We start from the raw sequence: 22,587 nt of genomic DNA on the forward strand, positions 1-22,587 counted from the left end.
TATAAGAAGTGTGTGTTTGGTTTCAGGTATGAGGTGACTGTGGGACATGTGAGTGGAAGCGATTAGCTGACAGGGATATGTCAGTCTGAAGTTCAGGGAGAGAAGCAAAAGTTGGAGCCAGGTGTGAGAGAGAGTCATCATCTTGGCAGTGGTGGTTGTAACCCTGGAAATGAAGTCTCTGAAGGGAGTGAGAAGGGCAGGGGCCACTGAGAGACTGGGGGAAAGCATTCTGAAGCTCTGGGGACGGATGGTTGAAGAAAAGGAATCCGTGAAGAGGGGTAAGATGGGTGGAGGGGGAATCTGAGAGCAAGACGGTTTGGGAAAGACTCGCTGTCCCAGCTCAGGTCAGCGGGCAGAGCCGTCTGGTGTGGGGGGCGGGGTGGGACTCAGTGGACTGAAAGTGAGTTCGAGGAGTTGAACTCACCCATTCAACCATGTGGCCACATTTGGGATGGCAGGACTTGGTAGATCAGCAGATCGTTCTGTTCATGTGCTCTTTGCATACAGTTTTGACATGGAAGAAGATTGATTGATTTATATTACAATGTATTTGACTTACAATATTGTTATTAGTTGCAGGTGTACAACATACAGTGATTCAGCATTTTTATAGATTATACTCCATTTAAAGTTATTGTAAAATATTGGCTATATTTCCTGTGCTGTACAATATATTGTTGTATTTTATTTATTTTGTACATGGAGTTTGTACCTCTTAATCCCCTACCCCTACCTTGACCCTCTCTCTGGTAACGATTAGTTTGTTCTCTATATCTATGAATCTGTTTTTTGTGTTGTTATATTCATTCGTTTTATTTTTTAGATTTCACATATAAGTGATAGCATACAGTGTGTGTCTTTCTCTGTCTGACCTATTTCACTAAGCATAATCCCCTCAAGGTCCATCCATTGTTGTTGCAAATGGCAAAATTCCATTCTTTTTTATGGCTGAGTAATAGTCTGTTGTGTGTGTGTGTGTGTGTGTGTGTGTGTGTGTGTGTGTGTGTATCACATCTTTATCCATTTATCTGTTGACAGACACTTAGGTTGCTTCCCGTATCTTGGCTGTCGTAAATAATGCTGCTATGAACACTGGGGTGCAGATATCTTTTCGAATTCGTGTTTTTGTTTTCTTTGGATATATACCCAGGAGTGGAATTGCTGGATCATATGGTAACTCTATTTTTAGTTTTCTGAGGAACCTCCCTACTGTTTTCCGTAATGGCTGCACCAGTTTACATTCCTACCAACCATATACTAGGGTCCTCTTTTCTCCATATCCTTGGCAACATTTCCTTTTTTTTTTTTTTTTAAATAAATTTATTTATTTTTGGCTGAGTTGGGTCTTCACTGCCGTGCCGGGCTTTCTCTAGTTGCTGCGAATGGGGGCTACTCTTCATTGCGGTGCGTGGGCTTCTCATTGTGGTGGCTTCTCTTGTTGCGGAGCACGGGCTCGAGGCGCGCGGGCTTCAGTAGTTGTGGCGCACGGGCTTAGTTGCTCCATGGCATGTGGGATCTTCCCGGACCAGGGCTCTAACCCGTGTCCCCTGCATTGGCAGGTGGATTCTTAACCACTGCGCCACCAGGGAAGTCCCCGTGAAGACAGAACTAGTTGCTTTTCATCAGTAGCCTGAGTAGATGTGCTGCATTTGAAAGGCTGTCTGTCAGAGATGCCTTTCGGGCACTAGGTTTGTTTGTGACTCTTCTTATAGTAAGAAAGACCTTTCTCTATAAGCCTCTACATAGAACTCTCCAGTCCATTGCCAGAAACCGGGCTGCATTCCTCAGGCATTGTTAGTCCAATGAGGTAATTATGTTTGATAGAGCATCTAGTTCTGCTTCTTTAAAGGGTAAAATTATGGAGATTGCAAATATATACCGTAGTCTAAGGCTCCTCTGAAGCACTTTTTAGGAGGCAGTAAAATTAGCAGTTCATGCCGTGTGGGGACAGGCAGCAGGAGCCAAACAGCAGAGTAGCTCAGCGAGGCTGGGTGGCATCGTGCTGCAGCTCACTGCCCGGCGCTGTGGGAGGACCTGGCCAGCCTGTGGCCTGGGTCTTGTCCAGCCGTCCGTTCAGCCCCCCTCAGAACAGCACTTGGTGGAGGGTCTCAGCTCATATATATGCGGGGAGGGGGCTGTTAGGAAGGATCGAGTCTGACACAGAACTTCGTAAATAGTAGGAGTGTTTCTCCAGCCTGTCTTCACTCTCTTCACAGCTAAAATTCCCTGGCAGCCTATAACTATGAGAACGGAAAGTACTATGTGCAGAGACTGAAATCCAGCAGGCGTTAGTGCTCCCATGGCACATTGTTGCTTTGGCTGTACTCTTGGACCGTCATCTCTTCCAAGCTGAGCTGTTGTCAGGAGGCGAAAACAGCCACACAAGACCCTGGATGTGTATGGAGAAGCGCGTTTTGTCAGCGTGCAAGTCTGACCACACACTCTCAGGGCTCAGGGTCGTGTGGGTGGGCAGGTGGATGGCACCCAGAGGTCACAGCTGGGCCTAGAGCGTGTGTCTGGACCTGAATTGTGCAGCCTCATGTGTGTAAACTGGGGATAAGGATTGGATCAACACAACCCGTAGGTGGGTTCTGGGGGTGTCAGCCATTGCCGGTCTGTTAGCTCGCCAGCCCGTGCTGTTTCCGCAGTGAGGGGTTACGTCCCTCGTTGCACTGATGAGCACACCAAGGCCTGGAGAGCCGGGCCAGCTTGTCCACCGCTGGTCTGTGGCCCAGCAGGGACTTTGACTCCAGGGTCTGTGTCCTCGAGCACTAAATTATTCTGCTTTATTTTGTTATCTGAAATCCTTCGAAGACCTTCCTTGCTTTAAGGAGGTCTGACATGTGAACCCCTTTGCCTAGTCTTTCACTTTCTCACTAGGGTCGGGTACTCATTGCTTCTCAGTGTCACAGCAGCTCAGAGCTGCCGATTCCGGTCCTGACACCGTGTGGGCTGCCCGTGCTGTGTTAGAGTCTGGAATGCACCTTCTGTTGTGCACATGTGTGTGCACACACGCTCACAGCAGCAACCCTCCTCCCTTCCAAAAACAAAGCAGACAGGAACACCAGGAACAGTTGGTGGGGAGACTGTGCCAGACTGTGGGGGAGATGGCATGGGAGGTCAGCAGGCTGAGAAGGGCAGGCACCCTGTCAGGAGGAATTCCTGTACAGTCAGTGCTGGAGTTCTTGTGGTCCTGCTGGAGGTCGGAGGAGAGAGGGCTTGTCTGTGTACCTGGGGAGCTGGGATGACGCGGTGAAGTACCCTGAGTGTCATGCTGAAGAAGTGGGTCTATCTTGTGGAGAGTGGGCTACCCAGTGGTTTCTAACTCAAGAGTTCCGTACTCTGGCTTGTTTGAGCATTAACAGGGAGCAGACACAGTGGATGAGGTTGGGAATGCAGACAGGATACCTCACTGTTGCAGTGTTCCCAGGGGTGTGTGTGGAAGAGGCAGGGTTACTGCTGTGTCACCTGGAGCTTATGGGGAGGAGAGGTCAGCCAAAGGAGACCAGGTGGTGGTGGGTGTGATGGTGGAGGGGAGAGAGGGAGACCGGGTGTCTAGGGCAGGATGTTGATGTCAGATGTTGTAGGGGAAAGCAGGTTCTGAAACTATGAAAGGCCAGTTTGGCTTTGACACTTGGAAGTCGCTGGGCTGGCCAGAGTTTCACAGTGGGGCGTGCTGGAAGGTGAGGTGGAGAGAAAGTGACTTCCTGAAGGGAAGGCAGGTTGGGAGCAGGATTTTGAGTCCTTGTTTGTTTGTCTTTAAGGTGGGGTGAGGTGTGAGGGCTGGAGCAGTGGGTGGCTGTGAGCGACAGGGGATATCTGTGGGAGGGGTCGAGCAGGAGCCGGCCAGGGGGCCTGGCCCGTTGACCTTGACAGCAAGAAGCAAGAGCACAGCCCAGGTCCCCAGGACTCAGCATTTCTAGTTGACGTCGAAGTTCTGTGTTATATAGTGTTCAGTGAGGAGTGGAGCTTTGCTGTGTCAAAATAATGCCTCACTTTACCAAAAGCATTTACCCTAAGATTCCATTCAATAGCAGACTCCTTAGTTCATTGGAGATTTTCTCTTTGCAAATGTAGATACACGCCACACCCAAGTGAAGGTCTTCAGGGGTTGGTGCACCTCCTCCCCGTGGCCCGGCCGAGGGTGGAGAAGGTGTTGAGGGAGTGATGCGAATGCCTGGCTGAGAAGAGGGGCTGCTTCCCCTGCCTTGACTTTTTCTGTTTGGACTTAACAGTCTAGGGGGCGGGCGAGAGCCAGGCAGCGGGAACCTGAGGTGGGGATGGAGGAGCCAGGCCAGTTCCATCTCAGGGAGCTGGAGAGCAGAGAGGATAGAAATGGCCGGACAGGGGCTTCCCTGGTGGCGCAGTGGTTGAAAGTCTGCCTGCCAGTGCAGGGGACATGGGTTCGAGCCCTTGTCTGGGAGGATCCCACATGCCGCGGAGCAACTAGGCCCGTGTGCCACAACTGCTGAGCCTGCGCGTCTGGAGCCTGTGCTCCGCAACAAGAGAGGCCCGCGCACCGCGATGAAGAGTGGCCCCCGCTTGCTGCAACTGGAGAAAGCCCTCGCACAGAAACGAAGACCCAACACAGCCAAAAATCAATCAATCAATCAATCAATCAATCAGTCAAACTTAAAAAAAAAAAAGAAATGGCCGGACAGGGCCTGGACCTGCAGCTGCCCCCGGGCTGGCCACCCAGTCTTATGCCAAGGTCCTGTTTCAGTGCACTGGGCCTTCAGTTCGTGATCGATATTTACTTATCAGAATTTAATGGATTATGATCTTGAATTCCAGGTGTGCGTTTTTGCCTGCAGAAAAGACATTCTAGGCTTTACTGAGAGGAAGCTGGTGCATATGCAGAAGGCTGATGTGAGGGCTGACCCACAATAGGACACCTTCAGGCTGGGCCTTAGGCTGCAGTGGAAACCCCTCTCCACCCCTGATAACTCCGGGCCTTCACAGCTGAGGAGATGGACTGCATCTCTACTTAGAGTTCCAGGGTGTTCTTGTGAGATTGAAAACAAAACTCAGACATTGGTAACTTGAAGCTTTTTGGATGGATTTAAAGGAAACGGGGAGAAGGTCTTCCATAAGATTATGATGTATGTATTTCGTAAGTTCTGTGGTTTACATTTAATTTGTTCAAAACTTGTCCCAACTGTATACCAGTGTGTTAGACCCCGTGTTAGGTGTGGTTTTTCTTCTGGAAGATTGTGATCTCATATGGGACCCCATGACAGCTATGCATGTGGCTGCCTGAGTGTAAGTGCAGGATGAGCAGATAACACCGTGCCTGCTCTGTGTGTGTCTGCAGTGTCGTCTGTGTCCTGGTGTTGAGTGTGAAGGGGGAGATTCACCCCTCTTGTCATCACGGAGGAAGCCTGGTCCTGGTAGAGGTTGGCGGTGAGGGGAAAGGATGGGATGAGCGGGCTGAGAAAAGCGGGTGGGTGAGGTGAGGCAGGCCTCCAGTGGGGGTCACCCGGCCCTCCACCCTCAGCCCCCACGTTCTGAGTGTCGGGCTCTGCCGGCCCTCCAGGTGCTCGCCCTCCTGCCACCCTTCAGGTTCCTGTGCCGCCTGTAGGCTGGGGCCCCCAGCACCCTCGCCTCCGCAGCTCTTCCCATCCCTGCCGACACCCCACCACCCCGACTCCCGCCGGCACTGACCAGCCTCCTTTCCCACGCAGTGGGCGTCCTGCCATCCGATCGCCTCCACACGGCAACCTTGCAGGGACCTTTTAAAACAATCAAATGATGTCACTCCCTGTTCCAACGCTGTGGTGACTACCCATCACTTTTTGATTAAATTCTGAACCCTGGTTTTAAAAGCCCAGGTCTTGCCTGGCATGACCGCTTCTTCTGTTTGACAAAACAGTGGCAGTGTTTACAGGACTGATGATCCAGGTGAGTAAAGATGTTGATGATTGTGACACCTGCTCTGGGCCAGGCTCTGCTCTGAGCGCTTTATATATATCTCGACCCATTTAATCCTCACATCTCTGAGGTCGGTACTAATGCGTCCCCATTTTACAGGTGAGAAGCTTGAGGCATCCGCTCAGGGTCGCACGGCAAGTCAGTGGCAGAGCTGGCTTGGAGCTGTGCGCCTCCCTTGCTCACCGGGGTCATAGGCACCCTCCTCCTACCTGCCAAGCCTCTCCGAGTGGCTCCCTTGACCGGAGGTGCGGCTCTGTGACCTTTCTGAGCAACTCTCAGTTGCGGCATGCATGCGGGATCTAGTTCCCCGACCAGGGATCGAGCCTGGGCCCCCTGCGTTGGGAGCGCGGAGTCTTACCCACTGGACCACCAGGGAAGTCCCTATTCTCTACATGATAATCCAGTGCTGTTTTATATATTTAGCCACTCATTTCAGTTCCAGCTCTGCCCATTGGGAGCTCTCGGTTGGCCTCTTTGTCCTTTTGACATTCTGCATCCTGTGGTTTTTTTTTTTTTTTTTTTTATTAATTAATTTATTTATTTATGGCTGTGTTGGGTCTTCGTTTCTGTGCGACGGCTTTCTCCAGTTACGGCAAGTGGGGGCCACTCTTCATCTTCATCGCGGTGCGCGGGCCTCTCACTATTGCGGCCTCTCCTGCTGCGGAGCACAAGCTCCAGACGCGCAGGCTCAGTAATTGTGGCTCACGGGCTTAGCTGCTCCGCGGCATGTGGGATCTTCCCAGACCAGGGCTCGAACCCGTGTCCCCTGCATTGGCAGGCAGACTCTCAACCACTGCGCCACCTGGGAAGCCCCATCCTGTGGTTTTTTGAGCACTTCCTTACTTTCTGGCACTGCCAGGTGCTCCAGGCTCATCTCGTATTTTCTCTTCCACCCATTCTCCAAGGAGCCTGATTGCTTTGTTTGAGGACAGTGTTTAGAAACCATATGTGGCAGTGGATGAGCTCACTGCTGCTGGGCGCCCCTGCCTCTGGGCCCTGTCAGTGTACATGCTTGTCTCCTAATTTTTATATCTCTCTTTCTGGAAATATATTAAAATCTTTGTACCTTTCTCTGAGAACCAGAGCATGGCGCCTGTCACCTGCACCTGCGATGCAGTTAGCAAATCCTTCTAATAGGTGAATTCGGTGTCCCAGCTTGGATGTGTGCTGTAGGAGGTGTTCCTACTTTTGTGATTGATTGGTTGACTGTGAGCCCCCAGCTTCTTCTGTCACTCTCTTGTGATGCTGGGTGTGTCCTTCCCCCAACGCTAGCACCACTCAGTCGTTACCCTTCATCTTTAAGCTCTGTTTCCAGTTATTCAGCCTTATACACCGGGCCACTGATTGAACCTGCTGTCATTTGTTTGTTCACCCCCACTGGTTACTAGATAATTTCTGATGTGGTGTCCTCCTCACTCTGTGACCCCATTTCTACCCCAGGACCCTCCTCCCTCCTGGCCCCGTGACCCTCTCTCGACTCCTGACCTCTCCTGACCATGGTGCAGTTCCTCTCCTGCGTGTGTGATAGGTTCTCTCAGTCAACGACTTGCACACTGTCTTGGCTGTGCCCTCAGATGCCCGGTACCAACATGGGGGCAGCGCCGTGAAGCTGTGCTGGCTCTTTCTCTGCAGTACAGCTTCCCATTGTCTGTTCCATTTTGTGTTCTGTTCCACATGTAGATCTTATGCCCCGTGCTCTGAGAAGTGCCGTTCTCGGGTGTGCACCCTCCCGTGGTGTATGGAAAGTTACGTTCCTCCTGCCCTGCTCTCTGACTACCTCAGTGGTTTCCTTTCCTTTCTGTCAGTCAATGGGGGAGTCCATCATTTTGGTCGTGATTGCAGTTACTCGGGAGACCATGCAGCCCTGTGCTCAGTGGCAGTTCGGGTTCCTCCTCTCTGAATGTCCTCTTTATAGCCCTCGCCGACTTTCCTATTTCTGTTACTGATTTGTAGAAATTGTTTATATGTTCCAGTTCTTTGTTGGTTATGTGTCACAGATCTTCCTCCTCTCTGTGGCCTACCTTTTTTTTTTTTATAATTAATTAATTTATTTATTTTTGGCTGCGTTGGGTCTTCGTTGCTGTGCGCGGGCTTTCTCTAGTTGCGGCGAGCGGGGGCTGCTCTTTGTTGCAGTGCGCAGGCTTCTCATTGCGGTGGCTTCTCTTTGTTGCGGAGCACGGGCTCTAGGCGCACGGGCTTCAGTAGTTGTGGCACACGAGCTCAGTACTTCTGGCTCGCAGGCTCTAGAGCGCAGGCTCAGTAGTCGTGGTGCACGGGCTTAGTTGCTCTGCGGCATGTGGGATCTTCCCGGACCAGGGCTCGAACCCGTGTCCCCTGCATTGGCAGGCGGGTTCTTAACCACTGCACCACCAGGGAAGCCCACATTTAGTTTAGATTTAAATGATCAGTCTTTTCTATGATATAAGGTGTCTTGTTAGTACTTCTCTACTTGGATTTAATAAAAACATTTCCCTATAAAATTTTTAAAGACAAGTGTGTTTTTCACATACAGGTTTAGTTTTTTGCCCTTTGTCAAGCAGCCATTCTTTCCCACCTGTGTGCCACCTTGGTCTCCGTGGGAGGGGCTGGTTCAGGGCTGGGTGTTCTCCCTGCTGGCCATTCGCTCCGAGTGCCAGGATCACACTTGTCATCAGCAGGGGCTGTTCTCCCCCCTTGTTTTTCTTCTTCTTCAGAATTATCTTGGTGATCCTTGGCATCCCTTCTGGTCTCTATTTTAATTCTCCTACCTCTCTTTTTTCTGGGCCTCACCCTCCTCTCTCTGTGGTCTGGACTGGAGAGATGCAGGCATGCCCACCTCGCTCTGTGGGTGAGGTCGTCCAGTCGGTGGGACGGTCAGGAAGATGTTGAGAGAAGAGGACAGCAGACAGCTTCCAGGATGAAAGGGCATTTGGTTTCTTCCTTGAGGAGTTGCGGGTGGTAGTTTATGGGAGAGAAACACTAGATAAAATCACACAGAGCGAGGCTTCCCTGGTGGCGCAGTGGTTGAGAGTCTGCCTGCCGGTGCAGGGGACACGGGTTCGAGCCTTGGTCTGGGAAGATCCCACATGCCACGGAGCCACTAGGCCCGTGAGCCACAACTACTGAGCCTGCGCGTCTGGAGCTTGTGCTCCGCAACAAGAGAGGCCGCGGCAGTGAGAGGCCCGCACACCGCGATGAAGAGTGGCCCCCGCTCACCGCAAGTAGAGAAAGCCCTCGCGCAGAAACGAAGACCCAACACAGCCAAAACTAACTAACTAAATAAATAAATAAATTAAAAAAAAAAAAAAAAACCACACAGAGCATGTCTGTTACCAGGTGCACTGTGTGCATACACTTCCACATGATTCTCACCTAAGCATCCTGGGAGGTGAAAAGGAGATGAAGAACCTGCAGCCCAGAGAGGGTGTGAGTGGTCGTAGCTGATCATCCTGAATCCCTTGTGCGTCTGATATTCCATGCTGCCGCTTCCCAGGATGGAGCCCCTGGGAGTGGAGGAGGCCCCATCCCAAGTGACCTGACCACATGTCCTAGTGATAGGAGTCGCTTTCATTTCAGATGTTTTGTTACTGATTAAAGTTGATGCCTTTTAAAAGTTTTTTTTTTCAAACTTAACATGGCTTTTCAAAAATACCAAAACCAAAAAACCAAAACTAACCAAACAAACACACCAAAACCAGCCCCCCAATTCCAAAACTACATAAGCTAATTTGAAGGGCCAGCTGGTAAATATTTCAGGCTTTGCAGGCCATGCATTCTAGAGCCAGAAGCAGCCGGAGACGCTTTGTAAATGGATTACTATAGCATGCGTTCCAATAAAACTTTATTTACCAAACAGGTGCCGGGCTGTCATTTGCCATCCTGTGACCTGTAGTAGTTCAGACAACGTCTCAGTAAAACACCTTGAGGATAGGACAAAGTAGAACTTACATTAGCTGGCTCACCTTTGAAAAAAACGAGCCTTCTCAGTACTCGGTATCAAGGTCATTTCTTCGTGGCTCAAGACTTGTGGGTAGAATTGCCTTTTGCCACCTCAGGCCCTGACCTGCCGAGGTCCTCGGGACTCCCCTGATTTCCGTGTCCCCTTGCCACGCCTCCCCTTGCTCCCCGTCTCGGGGTGTCCACGTTCTCCTGCCCTGCCCCCCGCCCCGAACTCCCTCAGTGCTCGCAGGTACTGGACAGCCTGGCGCTGGCAGCTAACACTTTGCACCTTTCATCTTGGGCTGGGCACACGACTCTCCCGGATTGGGCTGTAAATTCTTTGACAGTGATAGTGGTGGTGTCATTAACCGGTTCCTTTTGTCACCAGGACAGAGGTGGCCAGCCGATTGTATGGCCTGAGGCTTGCCCCTCAACCCTGACACTTTCACCGCCTCTTCACCTGGGCCCAGGGAAGCCCTCCTCAGCCCTCCCAAGTTTCCTTCTTTCCTATTTTTTGATTTTTTCCTTTCAATAAAAGTAACGCCGATCTCTCTCCTCCAGTGTGATACTTTTCATTCATCACAACTTGGTCCACCTGAAGTAGGACTTGATGCACTTCACTTATTATGGGATGTCAGCATCAGAAAGAGCAGACCCTATGGGTTCAGAGCCACCCTGCTGGGTCCTGACATGCACATCGCATGTGCACGTTGCATGCCTGCATACGGCAGCCCCAGAGACCACCATGTCATCTGTTGGTGAGACAGCTGAGTATTGCTCACCTCGGGAGGGACAGTACCACCTCCAAAGCTCTGACAGCCTCTCGGAGGGGGTGGTAAGGCCAGAACTTGTTGAGAATTAGAAGTTTGATATAAGGTGGGTCTTTCAAAGTGAGAACGTGGGGTGGGAGTCTTGATTAGGACTGGGTGAGGATAGTCAGGATTGGTGGAAACTGCAAGGCTATGATTTTGAGGGTGGATTCAGAGGCTGGGTGTAAACTGGGGGTTGAGTTTACATTCATGGAAGAGTTGAGGGCTCTTTGGGGAAGTTGCTGTCATGAATAGTCAGTGCTAATGCAGGCAGGGGCTGAGTGCGGCTGAGTGCTGAGGCTTGTTGATGTTGCAGCCAGGTGTGGCTTCTCGTCTGCATCTGTGGTGAGCGTGTGGCAGTGCTCGGTTCTCATGCATGCATCTGTTTTGGATTCCATTTCGTCCCCTCACTGAACCTCTTGCCCCTTGTCACACTGTCTCCACGGGCAGCTTCTGATGCAGGCGTTTCTGACAGGTGGCTCTGTTGCTGGGTTCACCCCTTCTGAGGTTTGGGTGCTGTTTTCCTCTGGTCTAATTGCAGGCTATACCTCACTTTATTGCGCTTTGCTTTACCGTGCTTCGCAGATACTGTGTTTCCTACAAATTGGAGGTCTGCGGCAGCCCTCTGTCAAGCAGGCCTTGCAGCGCCATTTTCCCAGCAGTGTCTGCTCACTTCAGGTCTCGGTGTCACATTTTGGTACTTCTTCCAATATTTCAAACCTTTTCATTATTATTATATTTGTTATAAACATAAAACTTTTAACGGATGAGGAGTTGCTTCTTATGGATGAGCAGAGTGATTTCTTGAGATGGAGTCTGCTGGTGAAGATGCTGTGAAGACTGTTGAAATGACAGCAGAGGATTTAAATATTACATCAATTTAGCAGCAGGGTTTGAGGGGATTGACTCCAATTTTGAAAGAAGTTCTCCTGTGGGTAAAATGCTGTCGAACAGCATTGCCTGCTAGAGAAATCATTCGTGAAAGGAAGAGTCAATCGATGCGGTGGACTTCATTGCTGTCTTGTTTTAAGAAATGGCCACGGCCACCCCAGCCTTCAGCGGCCACCACCCTGAGCAGTCAGCAGCCACCAACACCAAGGCAAGACCCTCCACCAGCACAAAGATTATGACTCGCTGATAAAATATTTTTAATTAATGTATGTACATTGTCTTTTTAGACATAATGCTATTGCACACTTAACAGACTACAGAATAGTTATATGGTATAGTGTAGAGTACATATAACTTCTACATGCATTAGGAAACCAGAAAATTCATGTGACTCACTTTATTGTGGTGGTGTGGTGGTCTGGGACAGAACCCACCATATCTCTGAGGTATGCTTGTATTCCTCAATTGGGAAGTCTGTTGGGACTTGAAATAGTAAAGCTGGTCATAACTGTCCTGATTTTGGATGACTAGGAATAGAAAATTGAGTTAAAGACTAAGAATTCAGAATACTTATGGAGTAGGTTATCTAGTTTTTGTTTTAAAATGTATATTTCACATTTATATACTTGTAAAAAATTGGAATGCCTCCTTCCCTTGTTGAAGTAATTAACACGATTTAAGAAAAAGTCTCACTATAACCAACTTATATCTTTAGTTAATTAGAAGAGTTCTTAGTAAATATTGATTATGTTTTTGTTGGCTGACCATCTGATACAGATTGTCAAGGACGTTCCCTAAATTTGCATTAACACCTGTCAAATGACTCATGGGCGTATCATGAGACTCCAAGCACCTTGCCTCATTTATTTTAGGTAAATATAGAATCGTCTCATATTTTTAACTGTGCTACAGAATTAATTTTACAATGTTAAAAGCACATTTTCAAAATATACTTTTTGTAAGAATTTTTTTTATTAAACTGAGCCTTCCTGACAGTGCCTTGGCCGTGAGTGGGCGCTAAGGAATGGAAGGCATCCCGGAGGAGCTGGGCTGGTGCACGCAGTGACCACGGGCCAGTCCTGTCCCCAGCTGGCCCCTCTGTGTTTCTCAGCTGGACTTTCCCTTTATATTTAGACGAGCTCCTGGTACAACTGGTCAAGAGAAGAAAAGACTACACAAGGAAACCATGTTGAATGCAAAGGGAGTAATAACTCCAAAAAGTAGAGATTAAAAAATTAGAGTATTCCTGTTAGAAAATAGGCGCGACGACACCCTTCAGACCTCTGGGAGGTGAGGAGCTGTGAAGATCTTTTGATGGTAGTGATGGAGCTTGAGTTAATCAAACATCTGGAAGGAAATAGGAAGACAAGTTAATAAACCGGGAGAAGGCGTTTGTAAACTATGAAACCAACGAAGAATTCTTATCAAAAGTTTATAGAGAACTTCTTCAAACCAGGGAAAGCACAAACAAAAGCCGTGGCAGGAATTTCGCAGAAATGAGTCGCATATACGGCCAGTTAACATTAATACGCGGGGAAATGTGAATCAAGACCATACGGAAATACTATTTTGTATATATTTTTACTTGATAAAACTTTAGAAAGTGTGCCCGTGTTGAACATGACCCTGTGGGTTGGCGGGACCCCGTGCACACCACTGGTGCACGTGAATTGGGGCAGCCCTTGGAAATGAGTTTGCACTGCCTCTTAAGGGTGGGATGCTTACTTTTACACTCTTGACCCAGCAGGCCCACTCCTGGGTGCATAGCCAAGACAAATCCTTCAGGTTTTGTGACACAAAAAGGAAAGCGTAGCATAACGAATGTCCATGAGGTTCCCCCCCTTCCTTGTTAGCAGCATGTTATGATTCATGTTTCATTTCTCTCCCTAATCCCAGACTTTTTTTTTTTTTTGATATGGCAAATCCCAGAAATCACAGACTTCACCCATATATATACTTCAGTAAAAAAATAAGGGCTTAAGGTAATTATCATAACTTACAAATTTATGGTTCCTTATAATCATCTGATGTCCAGTCTGTGTTCACTCTTTCCTGATTGTCTCAAAATGTCTTTTTTCAGTTGGTTTTTTCAAAATAGTATTCCAGCAGGTCCAAACATTACATTTGGTTGCTGTATCTTCTAAGTCTCTTAATTTAGAATCATCTCCCTTCTCTTTTTTCATTTTATGCCATTTATTTGTAAAGAAACTTAGAGTTTTGTCTATTGTAATTTTCCAAATTCTGGACTTGGCTGGCTTTATGTTTTTTTTGGCGTTGTTGTTGTTTTTCTGGCTGCGTTGGGTCTTCGTTGCTGCACGCGGCCTTTCTCTAGTTGCAGCGAGTGGGGGCTACTCTTCATTGTGGTGCGTGGGCTTCTCATTACAGTGGCTCCTCTTGTTGCGGAGCATGGGCTCTAGGCACGCGGGCTTCAGTAGTTGCAGCATGCAGGCTCAGTAGCTGCGATAATGTGGGCTCTAGGGCACGTGGGCTTCAGTAGTTGTGGCGCATGGGCTCAGTAGTTGTGGCGCACGGACTCAGTTGCTCCGCGGCATGTGGGATCTTCCCGGACCAGGGGTCGAACCCGTGTCCCCTGCATTGGCAGGTGGATTCTTAACCACTGCACCACCAGGGAAGTCCCTATGTACGTGGTTTTGATGAACATGCTCTCTGTCCCTTGTGCTCCCTATAGTCCAGTGATTAGACCTGTGGGGTGGAGTGAATTTAAGGCCCAGTGTTGGTGCAGGACTACAGCAAAGGTGAGGCTCTCTCAGGAGGTGCCTGGTATCTGGCTGTTGCGGACATAGGTGATTTTCTGATCCTTCCGTGGGCAGACTCCCATCCGCTGCTCACCTAGTGCTCGGCATCTGTCAAGGGGTGCTGCCCGGACTCACGTTTCCATTGCAGTTTACACAGTGGTGATTTTCTCATTCTGTTACACCTTCATTTACTATCTGGAATCCTTATAGAGGGACTTGGCTTTTCTGAAATTCCAGTTCCTGTAGAACCTTTTTTTTTTTAAATTAATTTTCAGACTGAGCTATACTCTGCTCACCAGAGGTGACCACTGGGGTTTTATGATCTCATGGATCTTTAACTATTTCACATTATTCTTTTTGATGCTCAAATTGTCCCATCTTTGGCCAGCAGGAGCCCTCTGGGGGTCTCATGTGTGCCTCTCATGGGACCCTCCTCACCTTGAATGACATCTTTGCTCTCAGGGGACTATTTAGCTTAGGCCGACTGGAGACTAGCTGCCTCTCCAGGGGCTCTGGTCCTGTTGGTGAGGCAGGCCCCCTACTATCTGGGGAGACCGATTGGTGGCAGATGCTAAACTGGTGAGATCAATGTAGATAAACTTATTGATGCTAGATTTTTAAAAAGAAACTCAAGGGTAAAACTGTAAGGTTATTAGGCAAAATGCATAACTTCCCTCCCTGAATGCCCCAGAAGGTCAAGAAATCTCTGTTCATAAAAGTCGCTTGTTGAGTCTTGCGTCCGTAGGCAGGCTTTCTAACTGGGTGGGAAGGCACTGAAGAGGGCAGTGATCCAGCGCGCGGAGGGTGGTGACCCTGAACGTTTTCCCGTTTTGGCCATTTTACATGTTTGTCTTGCTTACTCTTCTTGGCCACTCTTTGGGACAGAGCTGTCAGTATTCTGGTTTTATGGTTGGGGACCAGGGACCGGAGTGCCATGACCTGCTTGAGGTTTCATGGCTGGCACCCAGTGACATGGGGTCGGCCTCGGGCCTTGAGTGCTGTGGACACGGGGTTTTCAGTGACCACTAGGCCTGGCGTAGAGGGCTCTGAGCCCCGCACCTGGGGCCCAGTGGTGTTGGCTCCTGTTGCCTGAGGAGCTGAGAAGAGGCAGGTACTAAAAAGGATCCTGCAGGTGGGAGGCCCCAGAGGAGACTGGGCAGGAGGCTGGGGAGGACGGTGGGCCGCCTGGTGCAGAGCGCCCTCTGGGCGGGTCATGTGGACAGATGCTGCCATCTGACCCTTTCCTTTCTAAGCTGCAGAGGTGAAGTGTGACGTGGTGTGGCGTGGCCATCCCAGACAGTCACAATGGCTAAGGATCCAGGCCCCGCCAGGCACATCGCAGTGCTGAGAACGCTGCCCGTGGACCTGCTTCCAGGAGGGCACAGTTGGTGCTGGGCTTCCGAAGCAGGGAGTTGGGGCTCCGAGGTGGGCAAGTGTTCTAACAACGCTCACTTTGTATAGGCTGGAAAATGCAGAAATCCAGAGGAAAAATCACTGTGTTTCCAGTGGCTGTGGCTCCCATCCACATGTGGGATATGGTGGGATCAGTGAGAAGAGAAGGAAGTCGATGACAGATGGAGGTGGTCTGTGAAGAGAACGGATGAGCTGCTGTCTGCTGACCACCTAATACACCCCGCACACGCACACACGCCACGCACATGCTTACACCACACGCGCACACCACGCACATGCTTACAGCACACATGGTCGCATGGTGTGCTCATGCACACGTACCCATGCACGCCACGTGTGCTCGTGGACACATAAGCCCTGGCCCCTCCCACTGGGTTCCTAATACACCCCGCACACGCACACACACCACGCACATGCTTATACCACACACGTACACCACACACATGCTTACAGCACACATGGTCGCATGGTGTGCTCATGCACACATACCCACGCATGCCACGTGTGCTCGTGCACGCATAAGCCCTGGCCCCTCCCACTGGGTTCAGGGGCAGTGGCATCTACAGGTGGGTAGGGAGGTGTGGCCAGAGCTGTCGCATCTGGACACCACTGAGGACAGTGGAGAGGTGGCCTTTGCCTTAGGTCATGAGGGGCAAGTGTGAGTGTGTGGAGGCAGGATGTTCCAGGGTGAAAGCAGCTCTTTCTGGCTCTGGGAACCTGGTGAGCACTGCCCAGCACCTGTCTTCACGTAGGGGGAGCCACCCTCAACCCCGGGAGGCTGGGAAGGGGCTTGAGAGCAGCCCCGGCTGCTCCCCGAATTATAACCCATTCCCCGTATGGGCTCCAGCCTCCTGCACAAAAGCCTTTGTCTGGGGGCTGTGACCCCTTTTACCCACGACTCCTCCTACTTGCCACTGGCTGTTCTAATTCCCACGCTGCCGCGGTGCAGGGGCGTGGAGGGGGAGAGTGGGGGCGGCCTGAGCTCATCTCCCACCTGTGCAGGTGATGCTGGCTGTGGGCGTCTGCCCAGCAGAGCCGGTCCCTTGGAGATACAGGGCCTGGCGTTTCCTTTAACAAGGTCGCAACCCTGTAATCCGGTGCTGTGGCTCTTCAGGCATGGGGGCTGCAGTGAGGCCTGTGGCCAGCCCCACCCCGCCGCAGCACCCTGGCTGCTGACTCATGCCCCTCCTCCCGCCCTGCCCACTCCCTGCCCTCCTTCCCCCTTCCCCACCCCCAGCGCTGGCCAGCAGCTGCAGGGGTGTGGCCGCAGGCTGGTCAGGGGGGACAGGGTGAGGGCGGGGGCCCAGAGCACCTGCACATGACAGGAGACTTACTGTTGCACACTGTTGGCTGGAAATAATCAACTGTATTTAAAGAGAAGGTGGATTTTGAGAGTTAAAAACGCCCAGCAGCTTGCTGTTCTGTGCTGGGAGTGACTTTCCTGGCTCCGCTGGGAAGGTGTAGGTCTTGGGGGAGGGGGGCAAGCGCCTGCTGAGCCGCCCCCCCTGCGATGCTGCCTGAGCAGCACCCCTCCTGCTCTGGGGGAGGGGGTTCCCTGAGCACAGCTGCCCGTGGGGTGGAGGGTGGCCCCTTGAGGAGGTGTGACCTCGTGGCATCTCCCATCCTCTGCTCGTCTGCTGCCCGCCCTGGTCGGAGGGCCCACGTGGATGGCAGCCGATAAGGGCTTAGCCGTATGTCATGGGAAGTAGCTGTCCCCCCACTTTGAGGGGTCCTTAGGTTTATTTCCTAACCTCTGCCAGTGCCAGGCCACATGGGCTTTTATTTTGTGTGTGGGTATTTTATTTCCGTGTTTTCATAACCTTGATTATTTCACATAGGTAAGTACACACACGATTCAAAAGGCCATACAGAGAAGATGTACGGGGAGGGTCAGGCCTCCTCCCACTCCCTCCTGTTACTTGATGCTCATTGGCGGTATTCTGTGCACGTTCAAGTGTTTGTCAGATGTGAGCTTTACAGCTGCGGTAGGTGCTAGAGCGAGGAGGAAGCCTGTGGGTCAGGGACACGTGGGTCTTGGGCCACTCTGTCCCCGGGACCTGTTTCAGGGGCTCAGGAGGCAAGCAGGCTGGTGTGGCCACTGGAGAGCTCCCAGGAGTGGGGGCCACAGGGCAGATCATCGTCTCCTGTCAGTGTGTTCTTAAAGAGAGCTCTTTTTCTCCTGGTGGTAAAGCGTCTGCATATTGTAGGGAATTTGGACGATACCTAAAGATACCGAAAAGAAAATCAAACTGCGTGTGATCCTGCCACCCAGAGACAACCACAGAGGCTTAATGGACTTCCTTTTATACATACACACACGTCTTTGTGTGTGTGTTTTCTTAGAAGACTGAACCTGTACCATGCACAAAAGCTGCATGTCCTTTGTCAGTTCTATAGTATATTGAAAGCTTTCCTCTCATCACTGAACCCCCTTTGCAGACGCTCGCATTGGTGGCATCCACATCAAGCTTACCCTGACCACCCTGTGACCAGGCTTTGACCGTTCCTGTCTCCTTTGCCCCACCCTGCTTTCTCTGTGGTTCTAGGTCCCCACAGGGGCCCGCCATCCCTCCCTGGCCGCGTGAGCGGGTAGTTTGGGGCTGGCATCTGTTCTGATTGGTCAGTGCCCAGCCCTGCCCCTGACCTAAACTGCTGCAAAAAGTACCACAAACTGGGTGGCTTAGATCAACAGAAATAAATCTTCCCGTAGTTGTGGAGCCGTAAGTCCAGGATCAGGGTGTTGCAGGGCTGCATTCCCTTTGGGACTCTGGGTAGGACCTTTTCCTTGCCTCTTCCAGCTTCTGGGGTGGCTGACAGTCCTCAGCGTCCCTTGACTTGCAGCTGCATCGCCGTCGCCATGTGGCTGTCTTTTCCCCGAGTCTCTGCACGTTGTCCCTCTGTGCGTGTGTCTTCGTGTCCGGATCTCTCTGCCTTTAAGGACACGGTCCCATTGGATCAGGGCCCACCCTAATGACCTCATTCTAACTGGATTACCTCTGTGTAGACCCTGTCTCCAAATGAGGTGCTGAGAGTTAGGACTTCAGCATATTAATTTTGGGGGACATGGTTCAGCCTGTAGCAGCCACCAGTTTACCAGCCCAGAGAGCCTGGGCTGTGATGGAGGCCCAGCCTCAGATATGAGGTGTGTAAGGCATACCCACAGGAGGTAAGCATGTTCTTGGCTTAAAACTTTTGCCAGAAAAAGTGCGTCCTCATTAACCACCGCTCCCAACCCCTCCTGACCAGAGGTGAGGGGCTGATGGGGTACGTGCGTTCTTGACCCTTTTCTGGGTGTTTCCATCTGTACACATGCAGACGCTCACAGTGAGTGGAATCTCGTCCGTCGGCCTCTCCCACCAGGTGCATCTGCTGGGCTCTCCGAGGGCAGGAGAAGGTGGCCGAGTGAATCTGTTTTTTGGGATGTCCTTCCTCATAGGTGTTGCCTCCTCCCCGACTAAGCTTCTGTCTTTAATTTAGATCTAAAACTCACTATAATGGACTCTACACTTATTTTTGTATGGTGTTCATACTATTATTAACACTGTTAAATTCTGTGGCAAGTATTTTATTGTATTTTATTTTTAACATCAGCTTCTTGGCCATGCCTGTTTGCATCTGTGCTGGGTTGGTAATGCGTGTACAGGAGGATTTGGCTGACTGGGTTTTTTCTAGGCTGTCTCATAAGCACACTGCTCGCATCTTAGGAGAGCCTGCAGTTTAGTACATTGCCTTGGCTTTCATTTATTTACCGGGAGAAAATGGAGGCTGGTGTTGGATTAGGATTGAAGTTGAGCAGCTGTAGGCTGAACTTGTTTTGCCTTTTTTTTTTTTTTTAAGAGATACGCCCTGCCAAGTAGTTTATGAGAAACCAGGCACCCACAAGCCCCAGGATTTTTTTTTTTTTTTTTTTTTGGCTGCGTTGGGTCTTCGTTGCTGCACGCGGGCTTTCTCTAGTTGTGGTGAGCGGGGGCTACTCTTCGTTGCAGTACGCGGGCTTCTCATTGCGGTGGCTTCTCTTGTTGTGGAGCATGGGCTCCAGGCACGCGGTCTTCAGTAGTTGCAGCACACGGGCTCAGTAGTTGCAGCACTCAGGCTCTAGGGCGTGCAGGCTTCAGTAGTTGTGGTGTGTGGGCTCAGTAGTTGTGGCTTGCAGGCTCTAGAGCGCAGGCTCAGTAGTTGTGGCACACGGGCTTAGTTGCTGCGCGGCATGTGGGATCTTCCCGGACCAGGGCTCGAACCCATGTCCCCTGCATTGGCAGGCAGATTCTTAACCACTGTGCCACCAGGGAAGTCCCCCCAGGATTTTATTAATGAGGCTTTTTGGTTTGTGGGCTGGCCTGGTTTCTAAGCTTCATGAAGACCAGGAGGACCAGGCTGTGCCATGGACTGTGGTGGCAGATACTTTTCCTAACCTTGAGGGTGCTGCACTCAGGGTCTTCTCCTTGGCTTTTCTCTTTGTTCCTGTGACCTCCCAGGAAGCCCGAGCTGGGGGGTCAGAAAGGAAATCGCCCAGAGAGAGGGAGAGTTTTAGATGCAAAACCAAGTGAGATTAGGTGAAAATTCTCACAACCTAGAGACAGTATGTACCTGGGTTCCCTGTGGCCTTCCTGCCCTGTGTGTGGGCCTGGGCTGTCATCTTACTTCTTGTTCTTTCTCAGGAGGCAGGAGCAGTTCCAGAGAAACCCCGACAGCTACAATGGTGCTGTGCGTGAGAACTACGCTTGGTCCCAGGACTACACTGACCTGGAGCTCAAGGTGCCGGTGCCCAAGCACGTGGTGAAGGGCAAGCAGGTAACCTCGGGGGCTCTTCCCAGCTCCTCTGCTCAGCTTCTTTCCTTGGGGCATAGGCTTCAGGCTGTGGGCTTCACTGGAGCTGGTCTCCCCGCTTAGCCACCAACACAAAACCGCTTCTCTTCTGCAGTCACAAGCCTGCCACCCCACATCCTCTTTAACCACGTCAAGTATGAGACCCGGCTCAGCCCCCTATGTGAATAGAACCTGAGCTTTGTCGTCGTTCTTGTTTTTTAATGACAGTATTCTCATATCATTTATTGCCTTTAGTCTCTGCAAAAGCACTACAGAGTAGGCAAGGCAATTGTTGTTATACCCATTTCACAGATGGAGAAAGTGGAGTCCCAAGAGGGAAAGCAAAGAACTACAGGTTCTGTAGTGACAAGTGGACTTCCAGTCCTGTGCTCTGCGGAGTTGTAACATTTACAGCTTGAGTTGATTTCTCCATCTTAATGAGCTTGAGTGAGTAGAAATTTAATCTATTAGCGGGAGAGAGATGTTTACTTGGGGTTGTTGCTGAGAATAACATGATTGTAGCTCGTTGGAAATAGGTAGGCATCACTTTAAAGGAAAAACTCTCAGGTGAAATGGGACATTGTTACTATAATCTATAATATAAAACATTCCGATATATGCCAGAAACTGTTTCCTTATTTCAGTCATAATGAGAAACTACAACCTGCAAAGTAAGTAGTATCTTTTATGTTTTATAGATGAGAACTTAAGGCCGAGAGCAGTTACTTGGTTCTCCAGGTTGACATGGAGAGGTCACTGTGTGTCTCCCTCCCTCTTGCTGTGCCGGGGGCAGTGAGCACTGTCCGAGTGTTTTTGGAGGAGTGAATGGCTGAATGGGTGCCGTGGTAAAGCTGTGGTTTGATGCAGGTGTGTTTGCTTCTAAAGCTCATACTGTTTTCCCTGTGTCCCACTCCTCACTTTATAAAGCGACATAACTGCTGGCTTCTTTAAAAGAGAAGGTCCCAGAGCATGTGAAACAGAAGCTGAGTTTCATATACATTTTCGAGAAACGATGCCGTGTCAAGTGGCTCTTGCTGGTCTGCATACGTGTGTGGATCCAGGCTCTGGGCAGTGAGTGAGCCCCTCCAGGCCTCCCCTCCACCCCACCCCCGTCCTGAGGCCCCTGCTGCTCCCTCCCTGGTTTCCTAGGCTCTACCTAAAACAGGCCTGCCCTGTGCAGGAGTCTGGGTGGGGCCCGGGGAAGCCTCTAGAATACTGCTACTTGCCGCCAGTGTCAGACGAATGCAGTTCATTCTGCAGCACAGAAGACAGGAGCAGGACAGGAGCCCCTGAGCCTTCCCGGCTCCACGTGGGTGTGCGTCAGGGCGTCGTGGGGCTGGTGGCTGCAGCAGCACTGTCTGCTCGTTCCTCCCTTTCTCCCTTTCCCACCCCATCCCAGGAGATCTCACCAGGGCTCAGTGACCCATGACCCAATGGACTTTAGGATCCAGGTCAGACCAGGTAACTAGGGGTCATCCCCACGGAGTCCTACTTTTGAGGACCGTGTTCCCTCTGATTGTGGTGGGTCATAGTGGGTACAGGCTGACCTTCCTTGTCAGAATAGTTTGTTCAGCATCCTTTAGAGTTTTAGTGGGTCAGGTGTGGATTTTCATTTTGTTTTTTGGTAGGATTGCTTTGTGTGTAGGCGAATAAATTATGAAAAGCGTTGGTTACTGTACTTCACTACTTGGCTAAAAATGTTACAGCTTCCTGGTCTAGTGTCTGTCTTCTAACTTCTCCATGAACTTCTGGAGCTTTCTCTGGAAGGACTTGTGTTAGGCCCAAACTAAAACTAGTTATTTTGGGGACTTCCCTGGTGGTCCAGTGGTTAGGACGCCGCGCTTTCACTGCCGATGATGCGGGTTCAATCCCTGGTCGGGGAACTAAGATCCCGTAAGCTGCGCTGTGCGGCCAAAAAAAAAAAAAAAACAACTAGTTATTTTCTCTTTCTTTGACTTAAGAGACGCAGGTTACCTGACATCTCTTGCTGAACTTCCCACAGCCATCCGGGAAACCTTCCCATTGAAAACAGCATCTCAGAGGTGCACACTGGTCACTGGGGT

General features: G+C 50.6%; 1 protein-coding gene across 3 annotated transcripts in view; it reads left to right on the forward strand.

Moving 5' to 3' along the window:
• Nucleotides 1-22,587, forward strand: part of NUDCD3 (NudC domain containing 3) — a 74,891-nt gene that overhangs the window by 30,320 nt on the left and 21,984 nt on the right. For all 3 annotated transcript variants that reach the window (XM_082472583.1, XM_082472581.1, XM_082472582.1), the window contains exon 3: nucleotides 20,377-20,509. In XM_082472583.1, the coding sequence (XP_082328709.1) occupies nucleotides 20,377-20,509 (133 nt within the window). The remainder of the gene's footprint in view (nucleotides 1-20,376; nucleotides 20,510-22,587) is intronic.

The sequence above is a fragment of the Balaenoptera physalus genome (assembly GCF_965194825.1).
Source record: "Balaenoptera physalus genome assembly, chromosome: 8".
NCBI classification, from domain to species: Eukaryota; Metazoa; Chordata; class Mammalia; order Artiodactyla; family Balaenopteridae; genus Balaenoptera; species Balaenoptera physalus.